Genomic DNA, 12602 nt, shown 5'->3' on the forward strand with positions numbered 1-12602 from the left:
TGGGCGGGTCTGCGAACCTCTTGCAAACCTGCTCTTTGTGAATGTTCATCTAAGATTCAAAGGGGTGTCTATTTCTGCCAGGACATGACACAGAAGCTAATATATTTGGCTGAAATTCAGATTCTCCCAAAGCAAGGTGGGAAATGCATCTGATCAAAGAGAGGAACTAGCTCTCAGTGGGGTTGGTGTGAGCCTCATACTTCAGCTCCAGCCAGAGAGGCAGGGACAGAGGTGATGGCAGGGGAAGCAGAAGCTACAAGGCAGTCAGGGAAGATGCTCTCATTCCAATCTCAAGCCCAGGCTGGGGCCAGAGTTAGAGCCACAGCAGCCACCTGCCTCTCCCATACGTACTTGAAATCTGAGACAACATACTGAATGAGGGAGAAAACCTTATCTTGGATTCAAGTAAATATAGTACCTGGCTTTTATTGTAAAGACAGATAAAAATATTCAAATTAAACCATATATAATTTAATGAGATCCCTAGCCAATGCTCCAAAACTTAACCCTGCTAGCTGAAGGCCTGCCCAAGGAAAAAGGTCTTACAATGGCTTCTCCTTCCAACACTCAACAATTGGTGTGTGGGGGGATTTGTATCAGGAACCAGTAGTATATTGTAGCAATTATTTGGCACCTGCCAATGCTCTTCAAAGCAAAACTGTGCAGTCTTCACTTCAGACTGGAAACAGGCAACTGTTTCTTTTATCAGGAGCAGTAAACACATACACCAGCCATGTTGTGTTTATACCCTTTCTACCCCCCCCCCAAATAAATAAATAAATAAATAAATCACTGTATTTAAAGCTCTTCTAACTTTCCTAAGTGAAACTTAGTGTACATGAATGATGTCTGACTGAGATCTGGGGCTTCAACTTATCCACCAAATGGACACAGTGACAATGGCCTAGTTTTTGGATGCTGGCTCAGAGCGTGACTTGCCACTGATCAGAGAAGATGCAGGCTGTGCACCGAATCCTGGTTTCACACCATCAGTTTCGTTCGTATGCTGTTGTTTACTGACCATCAGACAGCAATTCAGCTCAGTGATATTCTTTTGGGAGAGCCAAAAGCTAAGAAACCTAAATATGAGGAAAGGTACACAGATGCCCAGTGTATATCTACCTCTTGTATAATTGGGTCATCTTCTTCATTTGCCATGCTAGAATGGTAAAAGCTGTCTTGGGCTCTCTAGCACAATCTGAAAGAGAAGAAAAATATTATATCAAGCCTGGGCTGTGAAAGTTAGTTCCCTGTCCCTTACTGAACAGAAGTATTCATGGGCTGCCAGCTAGGGGAAAGCAGAACCTTGGCTGTGGACTCAGTCCAGAGGTGTCTGAGTTGTGACGGGCATGGTGAACTGCAGAAGCAGCCTGGTGCATGGCTGCTCAGCAGTGGCGCTTAACTTAGGTGGTCTTGGATAGTTTCAGGCCAGTCTCTACTCTTCACCATAACCATAATGCTCTGATCAGCTCAAGGCCCCATCCAATTGCACGATTTGCACTGCCATAACGAGGGCCCTAGTCTAGGATTCAGAAACACTGCATTGTAGCCCAAACTCTTCCACTGCCCTGTTCAATTCACTCTGCCCTCTGTAGCAGGGGAAGCAAGCCTGGTCTAGTTAAGCTGCAAACTGTTTAAGGCAAGGACTCTTCCTTACTCTATTTCCCTTGGCACCGTATAGCACGGAGAGATTTATGCTTGTCATTTCCTAACCGCTAGGCTACAGGACACTCTGATGAAAGGCTCCACTCAAGCCCTCCTTTTAAAACTGTTCCACTCTCTAGAAAAAAGTTAAAGATTCACTGAACCAGAGAGAGAGAAGAACTGTAGCGTGTTGGCACGACCACTGCTGGGCCGAGAGAAGTCCCTCACTCTGGTCCCTGCTCTGAGGACTGTTTCTGTACTTTACAGGAAGTTCCTTTGTGTGTCTACCCCTTGGTTATTAGAAGTGTCAGTAACGAAGAGATCAATTTTCCAATTCCTTTAAGAGATGACTAGAAGTGCTTCTAATACAGGGAGGAAGCATCGTTACCAAAACCAGTTTTATAATGTTCATAAAAGCAACTTTCCATAGTGCAGAAAGTTAAACTAAAGTAAACTCAAGGATTTCAAAGACACAAAAACAGATCTGCATGAAACCTTTTCAACAGAAATATAGTAAGGGAAGAAAGAAATACATGAACAGTAGAAGAATAACACAACGAAATGGAGATATATAAATAAATATGCTTGATTTGTAACTGAATAGATAGCACAGTCATCTTACATCAGTTCTGGATTCATAAAAGGGGCCAGAAGAGCCAATCATTATTGGTTAATTAAACTGAGAGAACACATGACACATGATACACTCACATGTAGCTACCTCAGAGATGGGATGAAGCAGACGGCAACACAAGCTACTTTAGAACAGGTGAAAAAAAATCATATCCAACAGAAATTGCAGGTAGCATTTACAGAGATATAATCCAGCTACCCAAAAAGCTGACCAGAGCCAGGATATTAGGGTATCACAAAAAATGAACCTTGGGATCTTGAACAATCAGAAAATGAAGACTTCTGTTTTATGCCTCTCTGAAAAACAGCATCTCCAACAGCATAGTGTCCCCCACAACACCGAGGCTGTAACACATGCCTGCCTTTGTGGGTATGGAGATGTTCCTGAAATCCCTGGACACATAGGGAGAAACCCAAAATGTTTTCCTGGTGTCACGGTACTAAAAGGCCGAGAGCCGCTGTCCCACTGATGCACTGGCTCCTTCCCAGGAGCAAAGGGAGGCTGCCACCTTCTGAGTTACTGGCATAATTTCTTGCAGCGTCCAGGTTTGCCTAAAAAGCTTCACATCCAAATACCGGTGCCGCTCCCGTTTAACTTAGGCTCGGGTAGCATCCAGCAACTCAGGGCCTGCTAAAAGGCTTTCCATAAGCCCCTGAAAGGCAATTCCACACGATGTTTACCAGGCTCTCTACCGAGCCTGTCCGAACAATTTTGGAAGAGGACTTCCTGTTAATGACCAAGCAGCTTACGGGGATCTGTTGTGCAGCGAGGCTCCCATCACAAGGTGCTGCAACTTCTGCCCGGCAGACCCTGCTGCAGAAATTTAAGCAAGCATCTCCTTTCAGTGCCTCAGCATCTGTGTAGAGGTGTGCACAATCCCTCAGGCCCTTCCGCTCACTCCCTGCTAGTGACCCCATTAGGGGTGAAAACAACTCCCCCCCGTCAGTGAGTCAGGGAAAGCAGCTGGTCACGGGCAAGGCACTATGTGGCCTGTGGCCCAGGTGGGGCGGCCTGCACCCTGCCACTCCCTGCTCCCAAAGCCTTTTTAAAATTTTTGGTAACTAGAGAACCTACTTTCCCCGGCACCTTGACGCCAGTGCACAGCAGGAGGGCAAGGGGCAAAACAAGGGCTGGATGCAGAAATGCAGCTGGGAGGACAGAGGATGCAGCACTGCCTGAGCCAGGGAGCTGGCTGCCAGGCAGGCACCGAGGCCTGCATCTCTCCGCAACACCTTCCCAGGGCACTGGGGGGTGAGGCCCCTGCTTTTATTTTTATTTTTTTGGAGGGGGAAATAAGTGTCCCAAAAGCGGGAGCAGCCCTCCAGCCCCTCAGTCAGGGACAAGCTCCAGACCCCCTCCCACCGCTGCCTGGATCCCGCGGGCCCCCGGCCCGGCACTGTCAGCCAGGCCTGATCTCCCCCCCCGGGACGCGGCCCCGCCCCGGCCCGGCCTGTTCCTACCTGCGGGGAGCGGCGGGCGCCGGTGGCCCTCAGCGCGCTGCGGCTCCGGGGCGCTCTCAGGCGGCAGCCATGTTGCTCCCACTCCGACAGACACGTGGGAGGCCCGGCCGGACCTCCTTTTACCCACAATGCTGCGGGAGGCGGGCAGGGCCGGGCTAGGCCGGCAGGCGGCGGTGCGGAGCAGCCGAGAAGGAGAGCGGGGACAAAAATGTTCTGGCAGCGGTGGGATTCGAACCCACGCCCCCGAAGAGACTGGAGCCTTAATCCAGCGCCTTAGACCGCTCGGCCACGCTACCGAGATGGTAAAGGTACCTGCTGCGGACCACTTATCTCGGACCCCACCTGCCAGAGTCAGCTTGAGCAAGGGTCTCCGCCACTGGCACGTGTTCGCATTTCCCGTTGCGCGGGGAGAGCCTGAGCTTGTCCGAGTTTCCTCGGTGCCTTTGCTGCCCCAGTCCCCGTGCAGCCTCCAGGCTGTGATGTGACCCCTGAGTTTTGCTAACTTCAGCCTGGGCCTTGTTGCATTTCATCCGCGGCGCCTCCACCCGCGCTCTGCCCCAGTAGCCGGAGCCCCACCCCTGTGCACGGGGCAGAGCAGAACCGGGGGCCCCCAGGACCAACAGTTAAGGGAAACAGGGGGTGCTGCTCATATGCAAGGGCTCCTTGGATCTGTCCTTTCTCGGCGCACTGTGTACAGTGTCAGCGCTTCTGCAGCTGGGGGAAGCTGAGGCGCAGGGAGTGCGCGCCCCTGGCTACGTTTGTTAGGGGCAGGCTCATGCCCAGGGGTACTGAGGGCCAGAAAGTCTCTTGGAGGCAGTGCGGAGTCCACACGCACACGCGAAGGGCAGAGGCAACTGGTAAGGGGTGCAGGGGGGTGCATGTCCCCCCCTGACGGGACTGGTGCCCCCCTTGAGGGCCAACACTGATGCTGTCGGTAGGGCCAGTGCCCCCCAGACAGGGTCGGCGGCTTGTGCACGTGCCCCCCCAGATTCAGGAGGCACCAGTCACTCATGCCAAAGAGGGAGAGACTTCTTTTGGTGTTTTTCAAGGGCACTGGGCAGTGGCCACTGGGAGCCAAACCTTCTCCTCACTCCTCTCTCTGCCACAAGGACTCAGCTGCTGTTTGGGGGCACTGTTCTGAAAAGTCTCCAGCTCTGGCATTTCATGCTCCCAAGGCCCCTCATACACTCGTACTTCCTGCCATGGAGGAGTTGGGCTTTCAGCACTATAGGCCAATTTCTGTTGCCAGTGTCCCAGGCTCAATAATAGCAGTGTGGGCTGCCTAAAGCTGGGTGCACCTGTACGTACATTCATGAAGGACTGGTGCCTTCTGAGACTGGGGGGGCACAATTTGTAGGTGGCAGTGTCAGCGGCAGGGTGGCAAGGGGCAACAGCCCACAGAAGTCAGCGGCAGGGCCAGGGCATAGCGAGCGGCGATGGGTGACTGCCTGCAGAAGCCGGCAGTGGTAAGCAGCAATCAGTGACTGTCCACAGAAGCCAGCAGCAACAAGCAGCGATTGGTGACCGCCTGCAGACGTCATCAGTGGCGGCAGCAGCAAGTGGCAACTGCCTGCAGAAGCTGCAGTGGTGGCAGCGGGGGAGGGTGGCAAGTGGCAGCCAATCTCAGGGGGGGTATGTGCCCCTCCTTATGAGTCACCTATGTATACAATACTGCACTTTTCCTAATGTACATTAAATTTAGTACCTTGGGGCACTTTTACACATACTCTTGGAGGGGGGGGCGGGAGGGGGAAGCTTGAATTAGAGCAGCTCTTGCTCTAATTAAAGTGCCATAGCAGCTCCTGTATCAGTGTCCCTGAACTTCAAAATGGCAGCAGGGGCATTTGAACTAAAGCCCATTTAACAAACCTTAGTTCAAGCTCCCGTTGCCATTTTGAAGTGAGGGGACACAATATGCAAGATATGGGAGGCTGCTGGAACACAGTCATTGTCATTCCAGCAGAGTCAATTACTTACACCGCACTGAAGCAGCCTCCAGGCTTGTGTACAGGCACCCTTCAAGGTGAGGTACTCAATTAAAGCACATTAGGCTGTCCTAATGTGCAGTAGCAAAAGTCCATGCTTTTTAGGTAATACTGGGCACCTTTACTTGAGATGCTTTACTTGAGATTAGGGCTAATTACCGCATGTGGCACCATCTACATGTGCAGATACTTACTGAACAGTAATTTGCTCTAATCACTAGTATACTTGCTACCTGCAAATACAAAGAGCAAATTTAGTCAAGATAACTTACTTATGTACTACCTGCCTGGGAGTGGGGGCTCCGAGATCCTTATCCGGAGCTCCCTGACAGCTGGAGCTCCCAGCTTCCACTTCAGGATGGGGGGTTGGAGCCTAGAGCTCCCCACAGCAGCTGCAGAGGCCCAGTGCAGGCCACAGGGTGTAGGAGCAGTCTGCTGTTAGGATCTGCTTCTGCATCCCTGTACGTATAGATGCATGCCCGGGAGTTTACTTTAAAGCAAACTGCTCCCAGATTATTTGCACTTTTCACATAAGTGCATAATGCCTATTTTACTGTGTATTAGCATAATAGCACAGTTTTTTATGCACTGCTGTAATGTGCAGTAAAATAGGCTACGTGTGCGCTTTAATGTGCAGTAGATGTACCCATTGTGATCCTCTCAGAAGATGATGAAAGATCGATCTGCCCCGGGAAGGGCAACTGGGGATTAAGAGCACTTTGTCCCTCAGAAAGGATGTTCAGCTGAGAGCTGTACTGAGTGATCACTAATGATCCAAAGGGCTTCTTGGAAGAGCAGGAGAGTGGGTGTTAGGTCAACTCCCCATGCCACATGAGCATGCGTGTGTTTACACTGAACTTCACTGGGAGCTTGGGCCTGTGTCCATGCCTGTCCAATGACTGATTCACTCAGTCACCAATATACCTGCATCCCAGGGTGAGTGCAAGTTGAGTCCATAATCTCTGGCTTCATAGGCTGTACCCCACAGGTGCTACCAATCTCTGAACTCTATGGCTGCAACATACCTGTGTGCAGGAAGTCCTCCATCATCAGTCCCACAATCCCCTGTCCTGTTCCTTCCAGCCTGGCTGCACTCCACTGCCTTCCTCTATTGCCCAGAAGCAGGGTCATGCTTTGTTAACTCCCTGGTCAGAGCACAACCCATCATTTTCTGGAAGTGCCACTAGCAGGCACCATTGACTCCTGCTGGAAAGAGTACAGCAAACACCAGTTTCAGCCTGGTCAACACTTCTCTCAATAACAGTGTGCACATCTGTGCATAAAGTGCCTAAATGGTAACAAAGTCACAGATTTCTGTCAGCTTCCTCAACTACCAGTGGCGGCTGACAGGAAGTATGTGTGGACAGTCCTTTTCTTGTGCCAGGTCTAGCAGCTATTCCAAAGCAATTCCAGTGTCTTATGTCTAAATCCCTCCCTCTAAATCCTGTAATTTTGGGACATAGCCCCTGGTAGCATGCACATGCAAGCAGCTAAACATGCCATGTAAAGCTGCTATAAAGGACAAAGACAGATCCAAACCCTGTGCTCCTGCCTGGCACAGGAAGGAGGTGCTGGATTTCCTCAGCCTGTGGGAGAAGGGCCTGCTCCTGGGGAACCACACTGTATACAGGACAAATGTGGAGGGCATGCAAGCAAAGGGCTACAAGGATGATTTCTGGCCCAAGGCCAAGGCCCTTCAGCAAGCAAATAGCTTGAGTTGTCCTGCCAAGTGACACCCACAATGCCTCCCTTTTTCAAGGTGCTCCATGCCCCTGGACCTGCTCCTGGAAGGGAGCATTTCAAGGGACAATTTTCAAAGGGAACTCAAGGAGGAAACCATCACACCCTGCATCAAAGAGGAGGATACTCGTCTTCTGTGAGGATAAGAAGGCAGAGATACCAAAACCCCCACCACCTCTCCTCAGACAGCCACCATTCAACTGCCAGCGCAGCTGATGCTAAGGCCAGAGAGCAGCAGTCAGGAAAGGGAGCTCTGGAAAGTGCTGCATTTTCTCCCCCCTTTTCTCCCAATACATACATTTCTTCCCCAGCACGTTCTCCCCAACCCAGATAATGCAGTCACATTTCCTTTCCTGCTACTGCTGTAAATACAAGATCCTTATCTTCTTTTATTAGTGTTCTTGAGCACAGTAGCCTTGAGTAGGACATTTTCAACAGTAGGAGCAAGGCTGATGGCCAGGAGGAAACAGAAAAAGCCCTCCAGAAAGAACATGGGAAAAGCTGAGGAAATGCATCTTGGTGTCTGTCAAGCAATGGAGGCAGCAGAAACTCCTGGGAGGGAAGCACATAAGCATCTTCCCAGGGACATCCTACATCTCTGAGACAGCAGACAGATATTCAGAGCACCAGGCCCACTATGTCACAAACATCCAGTCCCACACAGATGTAGGGATCTTTTGCTATAAAATCCATAACTTTAGGTGCCTTTGCCATGGGATGATGGTGTGTCACTTTAAATATACCCATGTTGTTAAGGAGTGCAATTCTCACAGTGGAGAAACTGTTACAAAAGTAAAAGAGTAGTTACAGGAGTACAATGCATTTCTGTACAGAAAGGGGAATAAGTCATATTGGTAAAAAGGAACCAAATATCATAATAATCACAAAAAAACCGGCACAAAAATCTGCCAGCCATGCCTCAGATCTTTCTTTCTTTACTCAGACAGAAAACACTTGGCTTCAGTACTACACAAAGGTTGGACTACCGCCATGTAAGGAAGACTCCCAAGTTAGGGCTTTGAAATTCGGCCTTAAATATTTTGTTATTATATCTACAGCAAATGCATGCAAACATAAATTGCATGTCAGACATTCATCACACCTGGGGAAAGTATTCCACTTCTTAAAAAATATACTGAATTTGTCTCCATTCACTTTTTCTGACTGTAAAGCAGCGGGGATCAGTAATGAAATAATAAAACTAACATACACAATATTTCACAACTTGCAACAATGAATTGTTATGCAAATGTAAACAACCCCAAAAATACAATGATACTCTACTTAAAACATGTGACAAAAGGAATAACTTTATTTGACCAGGCAAAATAAAACCAGAGGAACTAAATCATACGAATAAGTGAAGCAAGCAATCAAACTGAGCATTTCTTACATGCAAAGGTCTCTGCTCCTGCTGCTGTGACTCAGGTGATGCTCCTGATGAAGTCAACAGAAGCTTTTCTGCAGGACTGGGCCCCAAATATTTGTTTTCATTTTTTTAAAAATATATTTTATTTGTTCACTGTGAATAGATTAAAAATACAGCCTGTGGCAAGGTCATTCCAAAAAAGTCTTTCAAATACATACATGTTTTCTCTTTATAGGAATTTCATAAAATAAGTTGTGCATGTTTCTGTAAACAAACGTTTCATTTAAAAAGCATTGAGTCTTGTCTATTGCACAGCTATATAACTAATCATGAGCTAGGAAACAGTCTAAATCACTAAAAAAAATTAATATTTTGAAGACAAACTATTAACAGTTACAACATCTTGTTCACAGAGTGGTATATCTAGCTCCATCTTAGCTCCATGAAGAAATTACAGAATTCAGTTGTGCACCAAAAAGCATTAATGATGACACTCTTGAACCTATCTTTTTATTTTGGACTTACACATTACACACCTGAGCCATCTCCCCTCCCCAAATAGGGCTGGTGTGCCAGTTAAATGATTATTTTTTAAAAGTAAAAAAATCACATTGATTACCTGTACAATGAAAACATATATTCTCTATCTGTACTATGTACTTATTATTTAGGTAAGTGCCTACAGTGTGCTACTTATGCACATTTTTTAAATCTTTTTTTTGTGTCACTGTTGCATCATCTTCAGAATCAAAGGGTACCACTGCCTGTCAGGGAGAGCCAGTGTTTTACTGCTGACCCTGCTTCCCAGCAGGAGGGAACAAAGGGCCAGAACCTGAAAGCAGTTAGGCACTGAAAGTGGAACTTAGATGTATTTTACTTACCAGAGTCCAAATTTGTCACACTAAAAAACCCTGCTCCACTACTGCCTAACCCCAGAGATGCCTCAACACTTGGGGTATCACTGCTGGTAACTCTAGAACTGCCGAGATACCTGGAAATTCTATCACTGCTCATGCAGGAGAGTGCCCCATTTTGACGATGCTTAGCAGGTCTGTGCCTAGCTCTTGCCTAAGACAATTCAGGATCTAGAAACGAGGAAGAGCAGTGGACCTGATTTAACACATACCAACCTTAACAGTGATACCCTCCCTCTCCTTTCTTTCTGTCTGTGCATTAACCTACCTACTTAGGAGATCATTAAAGGGTCATGGGGATACTAAGCAGTGAGTCAGTCTTAAACACTTCAAAATCAGAACTAAAGCTAAATAAGAGCAAGAAATAGGACCAGGTGCTTTTCAGGTGCCACTGGAGTCTAGAAATACAACTCTGAACTTAGAATAAGATTCCATTTCATGCTATTTTTATACTGCTACTGCTGTAATACTCTTGTGCTCCCATTACTATCTGGGGATTATGTAAACAGGACATAAAAACTAGTACTCAGGGACAGTATGCATTTTTTCTTGCAACTAGGAGACAATTATGCTTTTCTACAATAAACAGGAACAAGCCTTTTAAAAAGTTCTCTGTTTTTCATGAAAAACAAAGGTCCGTTTCAAGATGATGCTGTAAACTGCAACAGGTGGCCAGGTTCCACTGTAGAACTTGAGAATGCGACTCATTACCACAGACAATGAGCTTCGTACCTTTATGGACAGTATTTAGTAAACTATTATTGAGCACAATCTGGAATTTACTGAGACGCTGAATATACTCTTCAATGAACAGCTCAAATATCTCCTACAGTATCTAGCACATGAATGTTAAGCATGAAGTTGTTTTAGTATAGAGAAGTAGTATAAGTATTTGCATCTCAATTTTTCTCTAACCTCTCTAAATATCCCTCTACAGAAATATCCTTCTCAACTATTTCTTAATACTAAGTAAGACAATCAAGCTGCATTGGGAATGGAGATGTCACTGTAACAATAACCAACAACAAGAAATCAGTAAGATACAGACTTTGTTATTATATGCTATTGGAAGCATATTGTAAGAATCCAGTAGAATTCTATGCAACTACACTCACAGTATTAGAATAAGAAGAGAAAATAGAAAATGTTGGGAAAAATCTCTATTTCCTATGGATAAAATTGTGGCCTTTGCAAAATTAATGGGATTTGGCCACCGATATTAATGGAACTAAGGTTCTATCCTATTCATTTTAAAGTGTGGTTCTGCTCTGTAAAAATGGCACCTTTCTATTTGGTAGGCCTGTTCTCTGGGTATATTTAGGGTTATATTGTATTGACTGATTCAAGTTTTTACTCCTTTCAAGAGGGCATACAGGTTTGGGTGGGACTGCAAGATTCCACTTCAACTTCTGCCTCGTCAAAAGAATTAGTAATGTTCTGGCAGCAGAACAGCATTGTTAATGATGAGTGAGACACCAGGAAACCATCAACTTTCAGAAGAAACAAATCTTACCAATTTAGAAATAAAAAGATAATTCTTAAATCCCGTTGGGAAGAACAAACAGCACCCACATGCCATTTTCACAGATTAGAACTGCATTTAAGGAGCACGACAAATGGAATTCAGTTTCTGGGTCTATTCCACATGTTTAGAAAGGGGGATTCTTGAGGTTTGTTGACAGAAAAATTAAGATTTGCCTTGAGATGTACCAGATAATGGTAAAAAGTGCTTGGGATTTAGAAATCTGATTTGTGGAGAGAAAAGGAGACATAATATAGTAATAAATATAGGAATAAACTGCATAAAATAAAAAAAGTGTGCACCTTAAATTAATATCAGCTTCATTTTTCTCAAACAAAATAAGGATCCCTCAGGCCTAAGATTAAAAAAAAATATAAAAGGTCAAGCTCCTAGATATGGTAGCTTTGAAATGTAGATAAAAGTACACAACAGCACCCCCAAATGTACAAACCTACATTTGGCTAATTTTTCCCCTCAGGACAAAGTTAGAAAATTAAAATGGAAAAAACACAGATCAGTAAACAACACATAAAAACACATCATTTTTGCAAACAAAGTTGATAAAAAAGATTATTTTTATGTACAAGAGCTGCCTTGTTGGAAGTTTTATTCCTCCATTAGTGCCCAAGCTTCTTCAGCTTTCTGGTAGTACTGATTTGCCAATCTACCCTTCATGGCTTCCATTGCTGCTTCTGCGGCTTCTGTGTACAAGTCACCTAGGAAACGAAGAGAATCATGAGACTATGACAAAGAAAATACCTTCTGCATGTCTGGAAGAAATGAAGGGTATGAAAGAAGTAGCAAAGAAATGGAGGTCACATTACTGGGCCAGACTCTTGGCTAGCGTAAATCTATGCAACTCCATAGAGATCAAAGAAGCTATGGCTATTTTTACCAGCCCACAATACTGGAATTCAAAGCAACATAGAAAAATACTGCTACAGCAGGTGAGTGACTTTCTGATATGCTATCTAGGATCATAAATGCAATGTCAGTAGCTGGCTAAAAGAGTCCAAGGGACTTTAAACCACAAAACATCAGATAGTATTGAACCCATGGAAAACATCAAGATTATCCCATGCGCTAAGGATCTGATCATAGAATCAGTGAGTCAGACGGGACCTAGACAGATCATCGAGTCCGACCCCCTGCCATGGGCAGGAAGGAGCACTGGCGGTGGCAGGGTCATAAGGCCTCAGCCAGGTGCCTGTCCAGTCTCCCCTTGAAGATTTCCAGGGAAGGTGAGAGCACCACTTCTCTGGGAAGCCTATTCCAGGCCCTGGCCACCCTTACCGTGAAGTAGTTCTTCCTAATATTTAACCTAAACCTATCCT

General features: G+C 46.1%; 2 protein-coding genes and 1 non-coding gene across 5 annotated transcripts in view; all 3 read right to left on the reverse strand.

Moving 5' to 3' along the window:
* Positions 1-3840, reverse strand: part of POLR3E (RNA polymerase III subunit E) — a 34464-nt gene extending 30624 nt beyond the window's left edge. The window contains exons 1-2 of the mRNA XM_019542184.1: positions 3739-3840; positions 1123-1198 (exon numbers count right to left, since the gene is read on the reverse strand). Of these exons, the coding sequence (XP_019397729.1) occupies positions 1123-1158 (36 nt within the window). The 5' untranslated portion in view covers positions 1159-1198; positions 3739-3840. The remainder of the gene's footprint in view (positions 1-1122; positions 1199-3738) is intronic.
* A 112-nt stretch (positions 3841-3952) lies between these two features.
* On the reverse strand, positions 3953-4034 carry TRNAL-AAG. The gene has a single exon. It is a non-coding gene; the product is annotated as a tRNA-Leu (tRNA).
* Positions 4035-8754: 4720 nt separating this feature from the next.
* EEF2K (eukaryotic elongation factor 2 kinase) overlaps positions 8755-12602 on the reverse strand; it is a 42395-nt gene continuing 38547 nt past the window's right edge. For all 3 annotated transcript variants that reach the window (XM_019542182.1, XM_019542183.1, XM_019542181.1), the window contains one exon: positions 8755-11984. In XM_019542182.1, coding sequence (XP_019397727.1) covers positions 11875-11984 — 110 coding nt within the window. In that variant the 3' untranslated portion in view covers positions 8755-11874. The remainder of the gene's footprint in view (positions 11985-12602) is intronic.

This window comes from Crocodylus porosus, unplaced genomic scaffold (assembly GCF_001723895.1).
Source record: "Crocodylus porosus isolate Cpor-Errol unplaced genomic scaffold, CroPor_comp1, whole genome shotgun sequence".
Classification (NCBI taxonomy): Eukaryota; Metazoa; Chordata; order Crocodylia; family Crocodylidae; genus Crocodylus; species Crocodylus porosus.